The sequence below is a fragment of the Microtus pennsylvanicus genome, chromosome 1, assembly GCF_037038515.1.
Source record: "Microtus pennsylvanicus isolate mMicPen1 chromosome 1, mMicPen1.hap1, whole genome shotgun sequence".
NCBI classification, from domain to species: Eukaryota; Metazoa; Chordata; class Mammalia; order Rodentia; family Cricetidae; genus Microtus; species Microtus pennsylvanicus.
The window spans coordinates 206759799-206782592 of record NC_134579.1 but is presented as its reverse complement, the minus strand read 5'-3'; the positions used below and the strand labels follow the sequence as shown (position 1 = coordinate 206782592).

The following is a 22794-nucleotide window of genomic DNA, read 5'->3' as shown; positions in this document are numbered from 1 at the left end:
GATCAAATGTCCTGTGGATCTCAGCATCCGCTGAGCCCCTGAGTCACACTCTTAACCCCTGTTTCTCAATGCTGTTGTATATGTGTGGAGTATAATGCTTTTTTGCCCAATATTTTATTTTGTTGTTATACAAAGTGAACTGCCATGGATATCAGTGCAGACCCAATCTCTCCCTTTCTCCCAGACAGACATGAAGGAATGTAGACTTAAGGACGTGTGAAAATATTTCTTGAATTACAAGATGACTGTCTTCATAATAGGCTTACATCATTTTACACAATGTCACCTACGGAAGTAGCATAGAGTTCACCCCAAATAGCAAACTGCAGGGCTGGAGAGATGGCTCAGTGGTTAAGAGCACTGACTTTTCTTCCAGAGGACCCAGGTTCAGTTCCCAGTACCCACATGGCAGTTCAGAGCTGTCTGTAACTCCAGTTCCAGGCCGACCTAATACCCTCATTATAGACACACATGCAGGCAAAACAACAATGAACATAAATAAAAAAAATAGTAAATTTCCTTATGAAGAAGCAGTTTATCTCTGGTTTAGCATTTCCCAAGTCTCTCTGCTCTTCCAGGGAACATTCCAGAAAAGTGGCAGACTGGTCCTACTTTTCCAAGACAAACTTCCCAAGTAGCCCCACCCAGTGAGTCTCTAGTGAGAGACACCCCCACACTTCCTCCTACTGAGGCAGAAGGGAAAGCCTTTCTCAGACCCCAGGGAAGCAATTGCCAGGCTTGCATTCCCCTGTCTGTACCGCCTTACCCCAAGGGGAAAGAGCTGAAATCTGAACTAGATTCTTAGTCACTTTTGCTTGCTGAGGGTCAAGTCTTGCCTTTTAAAATGACCGAGTCAGAAAAGTCTATTAACTAAAAAACCAAATATAAATACACAGAAAACACATACTAAGACGCAGTTTTTGATGCTGCCTTTTTTTTCCCTTTCTTCTTTCTTCATCTGAAACTGTGGGCTTGCTCAGCCAGACGGATGAGTTCTTAGAATCTGCAAGTCCATCTGTGTGTGTAAAAGGTGGTGAGGCTCACGTCCCAGCTGTCATTTCTCACAAGCACAGGCTTTCTTTGGCGATTTGGAACATGCACTGGCCGTCCATGGAGAATAACCCAAGTAGAAGTGTGAGTGGGTTCTGTAGCCTGAGAGGCGTCTCCACGGGGATCTTCCAGATGGGTTCTGGGAAACAGACCTTGGCTGAATTCAATAGCAGAGAGGATGTGGCCTGAATCCCAGGAGGGAAGATAAAAAAAGGTCATGGCCGCCAAGACCAGAATTTTACAGCTGGAACATCTGTGACTGGGGACCTCAGTCTGGTGTGCTGACTCCTTGAGATGTCACTGTGTGTCTCATATTGTCATTCTGCAAGGTTTCTAAGTTGCTGTTTCTCACTCCCCTAGGGAGCCAGGGTCTCTGGGGCCTCATTCTGCAATGGTGGTACTCCTCAATCACCTGTGCCCGAAGCCCACTCACCTAAACTTATAGCCATTTATCACTGGGAGAAATTCCTAGGAAGGAGGGTCATTTAGTGAACGAGGCGTGATGAGTCACCCACTCCAAACACATTGCTTGCAAGAGACAAATAGCATGCAAACAACATCTTTTAGGCCAAAGCGCACTGATGTTGCTCTATCTGATCCAACATCTCTAGTTGGGGAACTGGATCCTGCTAAGGGAAGAAAAATGCATGCTCAGTACATAGGCACTCACATGGGGCTCCCGAACATTCTTTCTACATTTGATGGCTTGCTTCATTAGACAACAGTAACACCAAAGGGACAAAGAAACAAGATATAGGCTTGTTGTCTCTGTCGTTCCTCTATTGCCTTCGATGAAACACCAGGACCAAAAGCCACTTGGGGATGAAAGGACTTATTTGGCTAATGCATCCTGAGCCACATTCTAGCGTGGAGAGGAGGAGCTCAATCTGGACAGGAACCCGGAGGCAGGGACTGATACTGAGGCCTATTATTGGCTTGCTCACTGTAACTTGCTCAGCCTGCTTTCTTGTAGCACTCAGGACCTCCTGCCCAGGGGCGGCCCCGCCCACAATGGCTACCACTGCCCAACTTCTCAATTATGTTTCTGTGTGGGACCCTTTCTGGGATACCCTCCCTTAGTTCTGTTCCATGTTTCTTACTTTTCCTTGCTCCCTGCAGCTCTCCCCCTCCTCTGATGCTCCCAGAACAACCTAGCAAGCCTTTCCCATCACTGTCTGTCCCTTTGCCTCCCTTCCCTTCCTTCTGATCCTTGTATGGTACCCAGACTTTCTTGGATGTTGGTCAGTTGTCTGTATCCCCGCCGAGGCCCTTCTGTGGTAGTTTAGCAGCAGAAGGCGACCTTGGCAGGTTGGAGCCATGGGCCACCACAAAGTTAAATTATGCAACAGAGCTCACGTTATGGGGGGGCAGGTACAGAGGCGGCCTCTGAGCAAGCGCAGAAGGCAAGAAGAAGGGTTTGCCTTTTAGAAGGGAGTATGGCGTATGCACATAGGGAACATGCTCTTCCTAATGACAGCAGTAGCTACACTGTCTCCTATTGGCTGCTGCACGTGTCCTGCTAGGTTCCCCCCAGAGCAGGCTGGTGTAAATGCCTGGAGGCTGACACCTTGTCCGGCTGCTTCTTGGCAAAGCACACTGACCTCCGAGAGCAGTGTCTCATGCGTATATAATCCATCTGTTCACGTATAAATGTGGGTGAGGCCGGGCAGTGGTGGCGCATGCCTCTAATCCCAGCACTCAGGAGGCAGAGGTAGAAGGATCTCTGTGAGTTCAAGGCCAGCCTGGTCTACAAAGTGAGTTCTAGGACAGTTAGAACTGTTACACAGAGAAATCCTGTCTTGAAAACAGTATTAATAATAAAAATAAAATATTTAATTACAAGCAAGCAGACAATAAATCAATAAATATGGGCGAGCAGATAGAAAGGTGTTGACTCTCCCCTAGTCTCAGTGGAAGGAATGGGACTGGTGGGGCCTTTCGCATCCCATTAGGATAATGAGACAAGAAGGTTGCCTGGGTAACCACTTTCTAGCTTTTTCCCAAGCCAAACTTTACCAAAGCAGCCACGAAGCAGTGGGTGGGTGGAGTGGTCATGGCATAGAGCGAGAACACAGCATGTTTTAGGACTGTTACATGTAATTAGAATACCAAGTCCCTGTAGAACCTTCCAGGTAACTTCTTGAATTTGTAGGGTGGCAAGTGCTGTGCCCACAGTTGATTGACACTTTATTATGCTAATTTTATTTTATTTTTATTTATTTATTTTGGATTTTCGAGTCAGGGTTTCTCCGTAGCTTCTGCTAATTTTAATGTCGTCAAAAAATTCTTGTTTGACAGGAGCTATTGATTGTTTGGGGGGTGGGCAGGATGGGGCACTATGTGTTTATTATGTAGCTCTGGCTCTCCTGGAACTTGCTCTGTAGAACAGGCTGGCCTTGAGCTCAAAGAAATCTGTCTTTGCCTCCAGGCCATCAGGACCTATTTATTATACAGAAGTATATAAATAGATTTCTTTGAATAGCAGACGTTCACAAATCAAGAGTCCTAGAATTAATTCAAGCCTAGGGGATTCATAGGTGGAGCCTGAAGCCCCACTCTTCTTTCTTTCTTTATACTTTCTTTTACAAACGTTTTATATTTTTAATTTTTATAGCTTTTTACAACTTAATCTTTGAAACTTTCGTACGTATACACAGTGTAGAATAGTTCTTGATCATGTTCACTTCTTACTCAGCTCCTCAGCTGCCTTAGGACCCTCAAAACATCTCCCTCCCAGCTCGAAGCATCTCCCTCCCAACTCCATGTCCTCTTTTCTTTTTGTCCTTTCTTTATATTTTAACCCACTGTATTGAGCTAGTGCTGCCTTCTTATGCAATGCACTACCGTCGGAGGTGGGGGTGGGCTAAGACTTCCTGCCTCCTGAAGTGCTAGAGGATTGTTCTGGTGGTTGACCACTTCCTGCAGCTCTTGAAAGACCAGTTGAAGAGGCGAGGCTGGGGAAGAGGGCAGAGGATGTTCAGCCATGTTAGAAGCTCTTGCTGCGTGTTGCTAAACGTTACAGTACCACGGCTAGATGCATGACAGAAAGAACATTAAGGATGAAAGAGTTTTGTTCATGTTTTCAGAGGTTTGACTCCATGACCCCATGCTAGCATTGGTGCCAAGGCAAGGACATGATGGCCGATGGGCTTGGCAAAGTCAAGCTTCTCAACTCTGGCAAGCCAAAAAAAAAAAAAAAAAAGCCCCAGAGAGAATACTAGGATGGGACCAGGACCAAGATGTACCCTTCAAATGCCACCAATGTCACTCTTCCCATAACTGGACTGCTTTTTGGTTGGTTCTACTACTTCCTAGTTGTCTTTTTAGATTTTGAATCCATGGGTAAATTAAAACCATGGATTAGGTTGGAGCCCTCATGACCTACAGACACATGGAGAAGTATGCCTTGCTATTCTCCTGTGTACCCTCCCCCCAGCCGAGCCAATAGTCATGATTAGTCATCACGCTTTGCTCTTCCTGAATGCTAGGATGTAAACTCAGCTGTGGACTTCCTGATTCTCAAAGGCATTGATCTCTTTGGTTGACAATCATCTAGAAAACTCACTGGGAAGCAAGTACTTGCTATTGTACCTATTGTGGATACCATGTGACATGGGCAGATGGTGGCACGGGGAAGCTTTTAGAGAAAGGACAGCAAATGTTGACTTGTAATGATTATCTGGGTAACATTTTACCTTTGTGTGACTTAAAACAGTTCATAAGAGGGGTGTTTTATGTTTTATGTGGAAAAAAATTGGAAAAATATTTGATGACTACATTGGAAAAAGATGGGCTTCCCTGTAAATGCTCCTGGGCACAATCTGTCTATTCTTCTTGTCCCTAAAACTGTCACAGCTAAAAACACAACTTAGATGTGTTTCGTGTTACCATCTTTTAAAAATATATGGTGTCGTGTCCAGATGGTGGTGGTTTGAAGTCATACAAACCACACTGGAGGAGTCCTCGCCCCACTGAGGTGAGGTTTTCCTGTGGGTGGTTTGACCCTTGATTCTCATCCTATTTCATTCAAAGCAGGGAGCCACACAAGAGAAAGAAGAGAACGATGCTGACCTCACAGCTACTCAGAGCCCTGGAGTACAGGAATGGCTGGCCCAAGCCCGTACCACACGAACCCATCAGCGGCAAAGCAGCCTCCAGCAACAGAAAGTAAAGCATCTCCTACCTTCCTCTAGACGGCAGCTCTGCTGTGGGAAGAACTTGAGTGGGTTGTTCCTACAGTCAAGGCTTTGTGGATGTAGCCTTGTTTTGTTTTCATTTCTGGGAGTGGAAACCAGGCCAGGCCTTGGGTTACATCCCCAGCCTCGTCACAGTTCTTCATGGCCGACTTTGCCTTACTTCCGATGAAGCCGGGCATAACCAGCCTATTTGCCGTGCTTCTCCATAGCTAATGACTAGTCGTGGGGAAGCCATAAGATTCAGCTGTAACCTGCCTCCTCAGAGACACTTTGCTTTCTGAGTTGACCTTGTTTACATCTATTCTGTGATAGTTATGAAGTCCCAGGAAGGCCTCTGAGAATGGGCAAAGCTCTGGAATGCATGTTTTTAAGACATAAAATGTGTTTTATTTACTTGTGAGTAGATGCCTCTCGAGATCAGATCATAAATGGTTATGATACAAATGTTTTCTGTTGATTAATTTGTTTGGAGACACTAACTTCGTGTAAAAGTCACACTTAAGTATTTCTCCTGTCTAGAACTCAAACTTAAGCAAATTTACTGTGAATAAGTAAAAGGTCAAATCACATCCCCTGATAATGCAGCTAATAAAGTTGAAGACTTTCATGTCTTCTGGAGTCTCTGTCCTGCCTAGCTCAAGGCAGCATTGACTTTGAAAGAAAGGAACATCTTTGACCACACGGGGGCACCATTGTCCAGCAAAAATTTTCTGTTCCTAATGCTTTTTTTCCCCCCTAGGAGAATTTGTCTAGGCTGTGTCTTTTACCCTGTGCTCAGACTCACAGTTGTTCAAGCTCTTGATGTTCTGTATCTAGAGAGCAGTGGCGGTGACGGTAGACAGTCCTCTCAGGTGACAGCCGTGTTTGCGTTTGTGCAGGAGTTCGAGCAGGAGCTAGCTGAGCAGAAGAGCCTCCTCCGCTCAGTCGCTAGCCGTGGAGAGGAGATTCTGACCCAGAGTTCTGCCGTGGACAGCTCAGAAGGCCTTGGGTATGCTTTGAAAGTCTGCAGGTTTCTCTCCCTGTCGTGGTTCCCTGTCATTTGAAAAACTGAACCTCTCACTGTGGCCACTTTTTCCAATCTTCCACACAGGGTGCTCCCACTTCACTTTGTGATATTAGACACACCCACACTGCCAGGCATTTGTCGTGTGGATAGAAAAGTGGCTAAGAATAATGATTAAAGAGTTTGCCTTCCTGGAGGTGCAGCACACCTATCCCAGGAACAGCCATCTTCAGAGTCAAATGGGAAACGTGATATCAAATTGGATCTATAGTATTTCCAACTGGTGACTGCACCTAACCACAGAGCATTTTCCTCTCAAGAACTCACCTAGAACATCCTTTTTAAAAAAATCAATATATGAACAGATTAAGTGGTGCGGCCCCTTAACAAATCACTCCCTATAATTTCTACATGTAAAATTTTGGAACCTGGGGACCTGGTTTTGAGTGGACATTTTGAAAGTCTTACAAGAGATGAAGTAGTAGAGAAGAAAAAGTGGAGTGTCCACGGTAGAAAGTTGAAGGAACTGCAGCCATGGGACATACCTGTCTTCTGAGCCGCTCCCCTTGGGACCTTGGCTCGCTTCTTAATAGAGTTAGAATAATAAGCAGCAATCAGCATTGCAAAACGTTTTGATGATCATACAAAGAAAAGCTCCCTTTAAAATCTGAAGCAGGACAGGGTTTGTATTAAGGCCTTTAAGATGCATCAGCCGTAAAGCCCTGGACAAGGGGACACTTCTCCAGGCTGCTAGAGCGGGGTATCTCTTCTCTCCTCTACCGCCCCCAGGGCCTCTGAGGTGCTCACACATCCCGAACAGTTTCTCGCGTTCTTTCCCTTCTCTGTTTTACATAGAAAACTGTCTGTGCTGCCTGCTTGGCAGACAATTGGTTCCACAAAAGAGCTGTGGGAATCTTGTGCAACTTTTTTGTGGTTATAAAAAAAAAAATGTTGCTGCTGTTTCCCGCCCCCTCCCCTTCTCCTTGGCCTCCAGCATTGGGCGGAACCCAAATGGCAGATAAACATCTACAAGTTAGGTCTCCAAATATTATTCTCATGCAAAAAGAAATTTGTCCTGCAAGGCTAGCTTTCTGTGGAAGATTCACTTAAAAAATACAACCCACACATTTTTTTACTGGTTATATAAATTCCTTAGAGAAACTACCCCTCAGTGCAATGGAGTCCAGTTCACAGGCTCTGGTCAATCTCAAGTTATTTCAAAGGCTACCAAGGAAAACCAACCGAGAATTCGTTGACACGAGAGAATATTTTCCCATGAGAAATGAAAAGACCACATTCTAACTGAAGTCTAATTGCTCTGTTTTTATGTATGTCACTCAGGAAATAGAAGAATCTGGACGGTAACCGCCCCCTTGGTTTGATACTGAATTTTCATGCAAGCCTAATGAATGGAGATGGGTACACTGTACCAAACACAGAAAAAATACCATAAGGAATCTTACTTTCATAGGAGCTTTCAAACTTTCCATTTGAAAGTGTTTTTCTTAAAAGTTTCATACAATTATAGGTACTTTTTTCCAATATTGATTTTTACGGTTGGTGTATGTCAACACATAGATTATTAACCCCACATAGTGAAGGATCGCCATTTCATCACACACAGCTCTAGAGACACATATGTTCTAGTTAATTTTCAAAACTGCGTAACATGAGCCAAGTGGTGGTGGTCCACACCTTTAATCCCAGCACTCGGGAGGCAGAGGCAGGTGGATCTCTGAGTTTAAGGCCAGCCTGGTCTACAGAGCGAGTTCCAGGAAAGCCAAGGTTACACAGAGAAACCCTGTTTTAAAAGCCCAAGAAACAAACACTCAAAATACCCCTGCATTGCAGGGATGCCATGGTCATTCACATGTTGAGAAAACTGAGGCTTAGAGATGTGACACAAGTTACCCACAATGCCAACTGCTGTCATAGGAATTCTGCTTGCCCGTCCTGTTTCCTGCACGAGGGGGATGAAACCCAGGGCCTCATGCATGTCACGGCAAGAGCTCTACCATGACCGCGGCCCCCAGCCTCAGATCAGAGATTGAAAGCCTTACTCCTCACCCAGCACTGCTTCCGGCCCCTCATCTGTCCCTCCACAGTATGTCCTCAATGTCCCTTGGTCTCATGGTCAAAACTAACATTGTCCAGATTTTGAGTAAGTTTATTGCCTGTCTGTCACAGGACCCTGGTCAGTGGTCACACTGTACTTCCTGATTCTGAAGCTTGCAGTCATTTTATTTCACACTTGGCCATTTTCAATGCATTTTTAATACTCAAGTGTTTGTGATCCAGATATGTAAAGATGAATATGCTTATTGCCTCAATGTTTCTATTTTAATTTATATTTTTTAAGGTGCAAGCCAATGACTAAGAATCTTTTTCCAATTTTTGAGGCCAGGTCTATTAATACCAAATAAGTTATCTGTCTCATTTTCTTTTTTCCCCTTCCTTCCTTCATCTCTCCCTCCCTCTCTCCCTTTCTTTCTTCTTTCTTTTTATCTTACACATTGTAAACTTAGATTATTTATTCTTCTAATAGTGAAAAACCTGCTGTGTTATCCCAGGAGTTGGGGATGGAAGGGACAAAATCATTTGCTGAAGACCAGATGAGAATGAAATGGGAAAGTCTACATCAAGAATTTAGCACCAAGCAGAAACTGCTACAGAACGTTCTGGAACAGGAACAAGAGCAAGTGGTATCAAATATTTTCTTTCTTTCTTTCCTTCCTTCCTCCCTCCCTCCCTCCCTCCCTCCCTCCCTCCCTCTCTCTCTCTCTCTCTCTCTCTCTCTTTCTTTCTTCCTTTCTTTCTTTTCCTTTGGTTTTGTGGAACAGGGTCTTGTGTGACCCAGGTCATACCCTGGAACTTGCTATGTTCCTGAGGGTTGCCTTGAACATCTGATCTTTCTACCTCTGACTCTGCAGAACTAAAATTACAATCATGAACCCACCACACTCTGCCTAAATTTAGCTTTTATATACTAACTAATGTAAGAGATACACAGCTTATGCTAAGGGCATAAAGCAGAATAGTAATCTATATTTTCATAATAATTCTGGAACAAACATGAACCAAGTTATTCATCATGCATTTTTCATAACAGGGCATGTTTCACATTTCCCCAAATACTTGTATTTGTATATGAAAATTTATCTGATTTGTATGTAGTATTTTTCCTCAAAAATGATTAATGTCTAATTTCTCATTAGCATGAACCATTAAAGCTCAATTTAATTTTTCAAAATTGAAAATTATAGTTGCAAGCCAAGGATATACATATCAACAGGATTTCCACAAATCTCAAACTAAGCTGCCAGGTCACCGCACTTTCCACTGTTACTTCCAGTATTGAATACTTTCAGAAGGTTTTAATGAGAAACATATTGGAGCCTTAGAGGGTCTTGCAAAAAAAAAGAGAAGCCAGTGGTCAGGTAGGGCAGTTATTGGCCCTTCTGGAAGGCTAGTTGCTGGGGTGGATATTGTGTGATACTCGGCTTGGTTCCACCAAACATACAAAGTCCAAGGGAGCTGAACAGGCAACAGAAAGTTCCAGAGAAGTAGTAATTATTGGCTCAGCCTTTGCAGAAGTCAGGAATCAAGGGGGGATGTCAGAGGAGTTTGAAAGTTTAAAGGTTTGATGAGTAAGCCAGGGACCCCGGTATGCCTGGATGCCTCCAACAGCTGAGGCTTGGGGCACTGGGACACTGGCCCAGGCCTCTGTTCTAAGTTAGCAGTGCCTACCTAGCTCACTCCAGGACAGCGATTTTTCCAGCCGGGTAAGTCCTAGGGTCTATGCTGTTGGTTCTGAAGAATGTGCTGTTCCCATCACTCTGCCCAGGTCTGTAAGGGACAGAGGAGCTAGCTGCACATGAAACAAAGGATAGTAGTTGAACGGGGATGGATAGGAGCATCAAGGCACGCACTGTAAAGTGGATACAACATGGCAGGGATAACTGAGAGGAGGTGACCTAATGGTGGTCACGCATTCTGAGATCCTTGTCATTCTTGCTTGAGCTGTGCAGGCCAGACCTTCTGTCTCTTGGTCTGACTCTGATGTAAAGAACTTCATCGTTAGATATTTTTGTGCCAAGATCATATCCACCCTGACACTAATTTCACACAGACCTCCTCCTTTGCCTGAATTGGCCCTTCCTTCCTTACAAACCTGGTCAGAAGTTTCTCACACCCAGAACTAGACTTTCTGAGGTAGACCCCCTGAGTCTGGCTGCTTGCTTGCCTTTACACCATAGTATTTTCCCGTTATATTAGCTACAAGCAGAAAGTAGAGCCCCGGATTAGAGACTTCATTCTTTCATGGCTGTTCTATGCCAGATAAACCCACACATTACAGGCTTCTTTTATTCCTACCTATTTTCCATCCCTTGGACAGAGGCCTAAACCTGCTGTTTCTCTCACTGTCTGCTCAGGCCCTAGCACCTGCATGGCTGCCCTAGCCAGGTGAAAATAACAGCAGGAAGCCATGATAGCAGAAATGACATGAGAGGTTGCAACAGTTGATATAAAGGTGCACTGGGTGACAGGTGCAAGCTACAGGCCGGAGGACCCTGGCATGCTCACAGGTTGATGGGTAGTCAGCCGTAAAAATGAGGATGAAGGATGTTTGAGAAATCATAGGACTGTGTTTGACTGGAGATGTCCCCGAGGCATTTGAATGCCTGTCCTCCCTACAGTCCTCATGGGGGAATCTAACAGCAGTCAGAGGAGAAGAAGTGAATGCTAGAAGAAAAGGGCACAGTCTTTGTCAGATCGTTAGGATCAATTATTTTCTAAAGGCAGAGATAAAGCTGGGAAGACATCTCAGGGGGAACTGTGTAAACACCCAGGCCCTCCACCATTATTCATTGTTTCTGTTTCATCATTACAAATCATGGTCATTGCTAGATCTGCCCATGGTACTCAGTAATATGTTGTGGTAAGTTATAAAATTGATATTTCTCTAGATGAAGCTTCTAGAACCTACCTTACATATACTTCCAATTTAGGAAGCTACACACGACTCGCTCACTCTTAAGTAAGCTGGCCCTGTTTGCTCTCAGCTTTACAGCAGCCCCAACAGACTCCTGGCCGTGGCGCCACTGTACAGAGAAGAAGCGCAGACTCAAGATAAGTCTTCAGTGACGTCTTTGCTGGACGGACTGAACCAGGCCTTTGAGGAGGCATCGTCACAGGTACAGCTGTGGCATCACGGGCTTGTCTTGGTCTTGTCTTTCTGGGATGGGTTCTTTTGTTCTCTGCAAAGTTGTTCTATCTCTGCACGTGACTGCTGATGCCCAGCACTGGTGATGAGTGTTCGGGCCTAAAGGTGCTGATTCCTGAATCTCATTTTGCTTGGTATTTCTCTGTGATTTTTTGAAGCACCATAATTGATTTGTTTTTAATTGAAAGATATGTTGGGAGTAGAGGGGTTGCAGGCACGGTCTCCAGCAGCCAAAACTGTCCTCCATTAGCTATGTCTCTGAGGATGACCTTAAACTCCTCATCTCCTGTCTTCACTTCCCAAGGACTAGGATTACAGGTGTGTATCTTGCACTTGGATTGAAACTGATTCTTTATCTGTTTCGTGTGTCTCGTGTGTGCTTCTTTTCCAGGGAGGGGGAACAAAAACGCAGAATATCCACTTGGAGCAGAAACTGTACGATGGTGTGTCTGCCACTTCAACCTGGTTGGATGACGTTGAAGAGCGTTTGTTTGTGACGACAACACTTTTGCCAGAAGAAACGGAAGCTTGTCTTATCCACCAGGAGGTAAGGTTGATGATTTCTGTTTGTGCATGAAATTTCACAGCAATTGCAAAGTTGGCAATTGGTAATTAATTATATATATAAAGAATATTAAGAACCAGACAGCTTTAATAAAGTGCCATGGTGTGTTACTAAGAAGTAAAGTGTGGAACGGAATTGTTTCAATATAAAAAGCTCTCAAAATATGCATGCTTTGCACTTCCATTTTTTTTCTAGACAGGGTTTCTCTGTGGCTTTGGAGCCTGTCCTGGAACTAGCTCTGTAGAACAGGCTGGTCTCGAACTCACAGAGATCCGCCTGCCTCTGCCTCCCAAGTGCTGGGATTAAAGGCGTGTGCCACCACAGCCCGGCTGCACTTCCATTTTTTTTTAATGCATGTATGAGAGGAGGAGAAATAGAGAACTCCGGGTTATCTCAAATCCTCCCCATATAGCACACAAGCTCTAAGGAAGGACTTTCTACCAGAGCTTTTTAAAATTTAATTTTTGGTCAATTTACCTTTTTTAACATCTAATGATATGAAGTCCCCAAGAAAAATCTCTGTAGGAACTTCCCTGCGATCTATAGAAGTTCATGAAGGCCATTCAGCTTAACTCAGGGTAACTCTTCCTAAGAGGGAAGTCTCATAGGTTTCTAGGGGAACATGACTTGATTGACAGAGGTCTAAATGAGGAGGTGAACGTCTGCTTTCATCACCCTAGGCGCTTGCCAAGGACATTAAGGAAATGTCTGAAGAAATGGATAAGAACAAGAACTTGTTTTCCCAAGCATTCCCAGAGGACGGTGACAACCGCGATGTCATTGAAGATACTCTGGGCTGTCTTTTGGGCAGACTATCCTTGCTGGATTCAGTTGTGGATCAGCGGTGCCACCAGATGAAGGACCGCCTCCAGCAAATCCTCAACTTCCAGGTAAGCGAGAGAACACAAGGGGCGTGTGCCATTTTCAAGGAAGAGCGATTATCAACCACGAGTACCTTACAAATGTTCATTATGTGTTGCCTGTGTGTAGCGGGGTATCTGAGGGTGTGTGTGTGTGAATGCGCATGTGTGGGGGGTGCGTGTACATGCATGTACATGAGTGTTGAGGACACAGGCCGCCCCGGGTGTCATTCCTAGGAATCAGCCACCCTATATTGGTTTTTACCTTTATGCATGTCTTTATTTAATATGGGTGTATGGGGCAGGAAACATGCATGCAACCCTGACTTGAATGTTGAGGTCAGAGGACAGTTCATGAGAGTCCATTCTCTCCTTCCATCATGTGAGTCCAGGGGAAGGACCTCAGGTCATTGCTTTTGGGAGGAAAGTTCTTTGCCCACTGAGCCATCTTTCCGGCCCACCCGCATTATGCTTTGGAGCGAGGTCTCTCACAGGGACCTGGGACTCACTGTTACTAGGGTAAGCTGGCTGCCCAGTGAATCCCAGGTAGCTAATCTTTGCCTATGCAGGCCTAGAGACTACAAGTGCACTGATGCACTGTTTTGTTTTATTTTTAGATGGGTTCTGAGGACCAAACTCAGGTCCCTGTGTTTGCCCTACAAGCACTTAATGTCTGAGCTATCTCTGCTCCATCTTACAAACATCTTCTTAATGGATAATGAAGTCCTGGAGCATTGCAGTAAACCGGGTGGATTGAGCTCAAGATTTAGAGAGCCGAGTTTCATGCTTTTAGAATTGGAAGGTTGAGAAAACCCCTCAGCCAAACTAAGAGCTGAGTAAAAGTTTAAATTCAACCAATACAAGCCAAATTATCACTTAGTGTAATTTTCAGTTGGTAATAGTAGATTTTAATTATTGTTCCCAAAGAACATGCGGGAGGTTCTAGAATACAGAAAACACCCCAAACCTCACCACTCAAGAGTCTTGGAAATGGTTGTCATCTAGACATTTCTTCTACCTCGCTCAGAATTACACTAGAAACTTATTACATTACTTTCCAATTCTAACCCTTCAGATTTATTACCTTTTATTGTCATATTAGAATCCCAGGGCCAGATATGTAATTGTGTGCTTATGAAACATTTTCTGTCTCGGGTCACTGGAAAAAGATGGGAAGGTCACCCATAAACTTTTAGTGTTGCCGACCTCCACGCCCAATAGAAAGGGCACTGTTCAGAGTAATTGGGTTTCAACTGATGCTACTTCAGCAAACAGGAAGACTTGATGTCATTTCTGATTTGTAAAACAAGTTGCTATGAAGTATCAAATGTTACTTTTACCAAGAAACATTGAACTTTCTACATAGTCATATAAAGTGAAGTATTATTACCACTTTCAAATAATTTATAGTCTTAAAAGTATATAGTGAGGAATGGCAAACTGGCTCAGTAGATAAAGGTGCTCGCTGCCAAGACTAAAGACCCGAGCTTGAGCCCCTGAACCTGCTTGCTGGAAGTACAGAACTGACTCTCGCATCTTGTCCTCTGACCTTGACATGTGCTGTGGCACACAAACATAAAATAAATAAAAACATAATAAAATATATATTTACTAAAACTAATTGGTTATATTTTCAATCCCCAAATTTTTCTATGAATCAGTTTTTAAATTCCTGTAACATCTCCTCTAGGTAAATGTTTTTCAAACAGAATGGAAATTAAGAATAAGTTCTCTGAAGTTAACATTCTGTGTTCATTTGTTCTGTTGGCCTTGTTTGCTCACCTTAGTTTTAAAACCAATCCCGCAGGCTGGGCATCAACTCACTATGTAGCCCAGGCTCTCTTGTCTCTACAGCATATGCTTCCATGCTAAGCTTAATAAATCCCTGCTTTGTCACTTGGTGCTGTATGATCTTGGTTGCTTAATTATCTTGAGCCTCGGTGTCTTCAACTATTAAGGCAAACCCACAGTCATTGCCTCACAATATTGTAAGACTTCAACAAGTTCAAATAATTGAGATCAGTAGATTCTAATACATAGCGATCACTCAATAAATTTTATAAACATAATTTTGCTACTAAGTAGTGTTAAAAACAATAGAGGGTCTCCAGTCAATAGAAAGCTTACGTTTCTTCTCCACGGGATTTAAGGGCAGGAGCACTTTAGCACTGTATGGTGTTGGGGTGGGGAGCAGGCGAGCAGAGACTAGCGGCTCAACTCAAGATGCCTTCTGAGAGCAGAGTGAGTGGAAAGGCATTTGCTGGAGGCTGGGTGTGGAAAATGAGAGCGGATGAGCGCTAAGGAATTCAAGGACTCCGACTTGCGCAGCTGGAGGTCTTGATAAAGGAGTCAGACAGAATCTGAGATTCTTTCTTCTATCTCTTGTTTTAGGGAGGGGCACTTGATCGGGGGAGGGGGACGGAAATGGGAGGCGGTGGCGGGGAGGAGGCAGAAATCTTTAATAAATAGATTTAATAATAATAATAATAATAATAATAATAATAATAATAATAATAATAATAATAATAATAATAATGGAGTCAGACAGACAGCAGTGCCACTGCCTAAGGGAGCAGACTGTTTTGCTGGAACTGCTTTGGTTGAGATGTGGGTGGCACAAAGATATGCCGCGAAGAGTCTCGGTAGGCATGTGATTGTGTGGTGACTATGGCACAGAAGAAAGGCGTGGCAGTATTTGCCCATCTGTGCCTATTGGGTTGCATGATACAGAACGAGGAAAGAGAAATACATTTGGAATCAGAAAAGCAGGGTTGATTATTTGGGCGTTACATTTTGCACCAGTGTGTACTGACTGTGTCAGTAAAGTCGAAAGGACCATTATGTTATGAAAACTTAATTTTCGTTACTCTATAATTTATCTACTATATGGAAAAATGCCAGATGATTGCAACATCGTAGTTTGTACCATGCAAGAGGCTTGCTTAGCCCTACAGTTGTGAACTTCTCCAAGGTGTATTTACTTCTCTCCAGTTGCTTCTACCAAGTTAATGTTTGTTGCAGTTTTGTATGCAATGACAGAAAAATGTGAACTAAGCATGATTTCTTAGGAATTTATTTTGTTGCAGGGGACCATGGAAATGACATGTAATCATGAAACTCTTTTTAAATCATGTTCTCTGTTTTACTTCTGCCAAGGAGCTTTAACTTGTTGGTGGCCAGGTCACGAACAACAATTGGCAATTCAAACATTCATGTTCCAATTTAATTGAGAGAAAGAACCCTAATAATAAGATAATGAAGGGTCAAGTCATAGGCACTAACCATTTTCTGTTGCTTGTACAGAACATCTGCTGGGTTGCTGGTACTCAACAACTGTTGGCCTGGGGTTTTCCATATCATCTATAAGAATTACCTCTGAGCCATCTCTCCAGCCCCTCTTGTCCAACTTTTAAACAACTCTAGAATCTTCCCCCAAGACTGTCTCAATGATCTGTATGTTCTGAGTATTATGTGTATAGACCCAGAACCAAATTAGCTGTCTCTATTCTGGTATTTACCCATAGACTTTTCCCAAATACATTTCCTGGGTATGTGGATGAATATTTTTAAGTGACTTTTGAAAGTGAGGCACTAAGGAATTCTTTAATAATAAGAGTGATTCAGCGTTACTGATTTTAAGGCTTCAAAATGTCCATGAATTTGTTTTTCAAAAGACTTACACCCTCCCTTTATTCCTTTATTGAAAGAAATCGTAATGTTTGCTATGTCTATTATATACCGATTCTTTAATTCCTGCTATATCACAACCATAATAATGATAATTAGTTGAATCCTTTGGATTTTATTCCTTCTTGTTTTTTTTTTCTCCTGGTTTTTCAAGACAGGGTTTCTCTTTGTAACTTTAGAACCTATCCTGGAACTCACTCATAGAGATCGGCCTGCCTCTGCCTCCCAAGTGCTGGGATTAAAGGCGTGCGCCACCACTGCCTGGCCCCTTCTTGTTTTTTATCCTTGAGAAAATAACAAGCATAAAACCATTACCATCATCTCACCTAGCAATTCTTACTTAGTAATTTCGACATGAACCATATTGTTGTTTTCTTGGCTAATAGTTACCGTGGCTTCCAGAAATAAGAGCGTACCATTTTCTGGTCTGTTCAATAGAACATGAGAAAAACACCCTGTTGACATTATGTCTACTCATCTGGATGAGTTGATGAATTGAACTGATACAGCTTTAAGTGTATATAGACGACTATGGAGGGATTGGAATATCCCTATCACTGGTAGTCAGGACTCTATTCAAATGAGTGAGAAATATCTTTCATTTTGTTTACAAACAAGTCCTAATTCTAGGAGCCTGTGACCTCCCCTTCAATGCTGTTGAGTAACAGGAACATATTTGGAAGCCATGAAAAACTCATCATTTTTCCAGTCCTCTCAGAAAGATTCTTATTTAGCTGGTTGCTGAGCTTGTAGCTCGGCTTCAGTTTTGGTTGTGACAACTCTTGCTTTTTTTCTAGCCCACTCAGCACTATATTCTCATTTCAGCCCCCTTCCTTCCTTCCTTCCTTCCTTCCTTCCTTCCTTCCTTCCTTCCTTCTTTCCTTCCTTCCCCCTTTCCTCTTTTCTCTTTCCCTCCCTCCTTTCCCCCTCCCCCTTCCTTCCTTTCCTCCCTCCCTCCCTCCTTTCCTTCCTCTTTCCTCATTCCTCTTTCCTTCCCTCTCTCCCTCCCTCCCTCTCTCCCTTTTTTCCAATTTCTAGTGATCAAGCCCTGGGACTTTTTCTGCACCACTCAGCGCACCCCCAGCCCTCAATTTTCTTTCTTGGTTTCTATATTACTTTGCTTTTCCACCTTACATTAAGATGCCTGTATACATTCATTTTTAAGAACATACTTTTATCTATATGAGTGTTTTGCCCATGTGTATGTGTATACATATAACCCAGGGGTGTCTAGTGCCAGAAAAGGCCAGAAGAGGGCGCCGGAATCCCTGGAACTGGAGGTAGAGACACTTGTGAGAGGCCATATGGCTACAAGGACCCAAACTTGGTCCTCTACAAGAGCAACGGGTACTCTTAACTTCTGAGCCATCTCTCCAGCCACGTATTGATTCTTTTTTCCAATTTAAACAAATTTCATTCAAGAATAAATTAAGATTGTCTTTCCCTTTATTGCTTTCCTCCCCAGAATGACCTGAAGGTGCTGTTCACATCATTAGCTGACAACAAATACATCATTCTGCAGAAACTGGCAAATGTGTTCGAACAGCCCATTGTGGAACAGATACAGGTATGTACAGCTGTCTCAGATACAGGCATGTAAAGTGTGTCCCAGAATCACAGATATATAGATCACAGACACAGGTATGTGCAGGTGCGTTCCAGAATAGCAGATATGATTTCCTGTGGGACATCAAATGTTCTTGGACTGGTTAATGACAAGCTGTAGCATTTTTTTATTCATTGTATATTTTCTGTGTCAACACTGGGTTTGAAGAATGCAACGATGCAATCTGGGTTCAAAAGTGACAATGAGATCAAATATGATCTCTATGATGTAGGAAAGGAAGAGGACAATGTTGGGTGTGGGCCCCCACCATCTCCTTTATTTGAAGCAGGTCTCTTCTGTTATGATTCACTGCTGACCATACCAGGCTAGCTGGCCTGTGAGCTTTCAGGGCTTCCCTGTCTTTACCTCCCACTCCCCTGTGGGAGAGTGTGATTATGGACACCTGCTACTGTGTTTGGCTTTCTGTGATTCTAGGGATGTGAACTCCAGTTATCAGTTTTGCCAGTCAATCCCTTCACCCACTGGGCTACCTCATCAGTTCCCAAAAATGTCCTTATTCTATGTTCCTACTTTACTGCTTGGCTCTTTATAGAACTCTAGGTCAGACATAAATTTCTCCCAGTTTGTAGATGCGTGTTTCCAATGCTGGCTTGAGAAACCAAAAATCTTTCTAATTCCCAAAGGTCCCCAGGGTTTTAAAATATCACAATTGCATGCCTCGGGGAGGGCCTATTTTTATCATCCGAGCTGGGAACTCAGTAGGCTCTTTTGGTTGGATTTCTGCCTTTCTTATTTCTTCTTTCATCTGCCTCCTCTGGTGAGATTTTCCATGAGATCTTGCCTATCTTGTCCAGTGCTCTAATTATCTTTTTTGAGAGATCTTTTTTCTTTTTGTCCCTTTCTGTAAACAAATGCATTTTTTTGGTAATATACCTGGATGTATTCATGGTTTGGTGTTTGGAGTTTATTTTTTCCATATGATCTGTTTTCCCTGGGTCCCTTTGTTCATCTGCCGGCTTTGCCTCTGTCTGTCATCTTGGATAGTCTTGGTTTCAGGGTCATCTTCTGCTGTTTGTTTACACCTGGCTTGGGGGTTCAACAGTTGAATGGGAACCTGAAGCAAGGATGGAACAGCGATTTTGAGGAGATAACATTTTTGGTTCGTTACATCATTTGTTAGACGATCGTTCTGTTCAAGTTTTAAGCTTTCTCAGTTGGTCTTATGAACCCTTCTCTCTCTAGACAGTAGAGGAGTGACCACAGCCCTTCCTGAAACAGAGTAGACTTGAGGCCTCATGCACAGTGTTTTCTCCTTTCCACATCCCATTTTCTTTCTTTGCTCCCTTCCCCCTTTCATCTCTCACCCCTTCCTTCCCTTCCTTCTTCCTTCTCTCCCTTTCTTTCTTCTTTCCTTTCCTTTTGTCTCTCTCCATCCCTCCCCCCTACCCTCCTGCCTCTTCTTCCCTCCAATACTCCCTTCCTCTCTTCTCTCCTTCCTTCCTCCTTGCTATATAGGTGAGCTGCCTCCCAATTGCCAGGATTATAGGCACAAGCCACCACTTCCAGCTCCCTTCTTTGAATCCAGCATTTAAGGCTATCACCACATCCATCACCCCTTAGTCTAGAAAAGCCCCTCTCTTCTTCAGATAATAAACTTTGTGGATCTAATCAGGAAGGAAAGGGCAATGCGGCATGAAGCAGGGACTGGGGATTCCATTCTCTTGGCATCTTTTCCCTAGCTCTGTGACTCTCTCCTGCGAGTCCCTGAGACCCCCAGTGTTCTACATGCTTTGGGCACAGTTCCTCTGCTAGGTTAGTACTCAGCTTTCTCAGGCTTAGTAAAATTTCATGTATGTGTCCAAATTCTAACTCTGAAAATATGTTGGGCTGGGCCTTCCCAGTTTCCTGGCCCCAGCAGACTCAAGGAAAAAAGCACTCCAAAAACAAACAAACAAAATATTTGCTGTTATTGCAGAGAGCTTTCAGGAAAGGAAAACGTGGATATGTTTCATCTGCCATCTGGAGTCCAGACTCTTCTCATTGTCAAGGGCAACTGGGTTGTACTTCTTCCAAAAGCCCACTTAGACCAGGCCTGCTGGCCTGCCACCTCCCTCCTCCGCTCCCCGATCAGAGATGAGTTGCTTCATGAAGTTTAGTGCCTAATTATATTTAGGTCTGTTTTGTTTTCTGCTGGCATTCTGACAAGACTCTTAGCTCCCTGAAATCGAGGACAAGGTCTCCCCTTTCTACAGACCTCACATTGGACAAGCCCCTTTAATCCTTGCTAATTGGTTTTTCCACTTTATAGTGAGGACCATTCCTTGAGCAACTTTCCTTACACATCCCTGTTGCCATCCTGGTCCAGTCTCCAGGGATGCTCCATTGTGTTTCGGGAAGCACCATCGGTCCCCTAGACATCTCAAGCACATACCTTGTTCACACTGCCATCCTATAGACTATTTCCTGAGTAGGTGTGGTTATCTACACACCCCTTGCTCAAAGAGACCATTCTTCACCCATCTTTCCACCCTAACTCTACCCTTCCTCCTTGCCTAAGAAAGCTGATGCATATTTTAATAAAATACCTTCTCCTTTTTCCAGTAGTATGCAGGGATGCTTTTTATGTTTTATTGGAGTTAGTTTCTTCTTTTGTATTTAAAATCATTTTTGGGAGGTAGTGGTAGACCAAAAAGTCAAATGCATACCTCCTATGAGGGCAGAAATGCTAACAAAATGTTGTATATTTCACCTAGGCCATACAACAGGCTGAAGAGGGACTGAAGGAACTGGACGGTGGAATTGCTGAGTTGAAGCGGCGTGGTGATAAGTTGCAGGTGGAGCAGCCTACCCTGCAAGAACTCTCCAAGCTCCAGGTAGCATCCCCACCCAGTCCGCTCAGCTTCGGTGACCCCTCCAGCTCAGCCTCCGTGGCCCATACTGATTTAAAAATCAAGAAAACATGCTTCCACTCTTCTCTTGGAATATTTTCACCTTTTTTTTTTGTTTGTTTTTGAGACAGTTTCTCTGTGTAGCTCTGGCTGTCCTGGAGCTTACGCTGTAGACCAGGCTGGCCTCGACCTCACAGAGATTCTCCTTCCTGTGCCTCCCTGAGTGCTGGGATTAAAGGTGTGTGCCATCACTGCCGGGCCTCTTTTGGAAATTACTAAAACAAAAGTCATGTCATTTAGGTTTTAACTTTTATGCCCAAGTAAGGAAAAATATCTGAACTCTTGGTCATTTTTGAATACAATAGAATAAATTATGTTCTCATGCTCTTAGCATTCATATTTTTTTCTGACACACGCTCTTATATTTTTGGTTGTGAGCCTAGTCTTAGCCCATGACATGCGCTCTTATGATGAAGTCTGAACACCATGCTGGATTTCAGTGGTTACATATGTTTATTTCTGCTCTTGAAAATATAATCATCATTATCGCTCCTACCAGTAAAATGAAAAGGGAGAGGATTTTAGTTCAATGTTGTTGTATATCCCTAGGGGTGGTTTAACAGAGTGAATATTCAAGGCAGAACTTTTTAGAATGTTTTTTTTTTTTCAAAGAGCTGGGATGTAATACAGATGTTCAACTCTAGAGCAGCAACAAAAAGAAATAGAAAGTTGGGAAATCCAAGCAGATTTTCCAGTACCTTTCAAGGACGAAAAAAAAATACCATTTAGCATTAATTCTGACATCTATGCAGAACCTATACACAGGACAGAAGGGAGAAACTGAAGTACCTCTCCAGGCCAGTGAACTTTAATGCCTTAGAAAAAATAAGCTGAATTTTTAAAATGTGTAAATTATATATAATTGGGCATAACCACACAGTGTGTTAGTTTTTTCTCTGGGGATGACTGCAGAATACTTTGGTGGTGAATTAAGCACAAAGTCTCAAGTCCTTGCCTGAGAAAATGCAACAGCTCTTCCAAACAAGCAGTCGCTCTTAGTCTGACTGTCTCGGGCCTTTGGTTAGCATTTTCAGATGTCACAGAGCAGACCTCCCCCACCCTCTTGCCCTTCCTTTAGATCTTCTCGCAGCGCTTTGGCGTCAGGTGTAAGAGTCAAACGTCATAGCCATAAATAAGCATTCAAGTTGAGCTTTCCCAGATCGAACGGTTTTGGCTGCCCCACCTCAGCATGACGCGCTAATCAGACCCATCTGCCTCCAGCAAATTTTGTTTGGTGTCTCACCAGCTCCTAAAATGCCTTTCCAGATTAAACCGCTGTTTACTTCACCATGTTTGGCAGAGTTGTTGCCCTTTTAAATCTGAGGGTTTTGCTGCTCACATTAAAGTCCCTTGGTTTTGTGGCTCCTTGTTTGAAAGGTGGTTACCCCAAAATCTGATGCCGGTTAGCAGACAGCAATGTGGGAGATGCCCTGCTTATTTACTGTAAGATCAAATAAATGCTAAGATCAGAGCAACAGTGGGAATCAGGTTTTTCTATGGCATCTCTCTTCACCTCGTGGACATTTTTCTTCAGCATCTTCACCCCATGTCCCATCACGGATAAGCAACAGCTTGAGAGTTGTTTCTAGGTAATACTTTGGTTTAGATTGCTTGGGATCTTTTTTTTTTTTTTTAGTTATTTTAATTTTTATATGTATGGGTATCTGTGCACCATGTGTGTGCCTGGTACCCAC

The 22794-nt window shown here is 43.4% G+C and overlaps 1 protein-coding gene across 7 annotated transcripts in view; it reads left to right on the top strand.

The window, feature by feature from the left end:
• The window catches only part of Syne1 (spectrin repeat containing nuclear envelope protein 1), a 471659-nt gene that overhangs the window by 342012 nt on the left and 106853 nt on the right, over positions 1-22794 (top strand). For 4 of the 7 annotated variants that reach the window (XM_075949917.1, XM_075949889.1, XM_075949882.1 and 1 more), the window contains 8 exons: positions 5086-5217; positions 6125-6234; positions 8795-8951; positions 11313-11444; positions 11865-12020; positions 12719-12928; positions 18051-18152; positions 20906-21025. In XM_075949917.1, coding sequence (XP_075806032.1) covers positions 5086-5217; positions 6125-6234; positions 8795-8951; positions 11313-11444; positions 11865-12020; positions 12719-12928; positions 18051-18152; positions 20906-21025 — 1119 coding nt within the window. Of the gene's footprint in view, positions 1-5082; positions 5218-6124; positions 6235-8794; positions 8952-11312; positions 11445-11864; positions 12021-12718; positions 12929-18050; positions 18153-20905; positions 21026-22794 lie in introns of all 7 variants that reach the window. The other 3 variants (XM_075949874.1, XM_075949897.1, XM_075949908.1) reach the window with 1 other exon arrangement.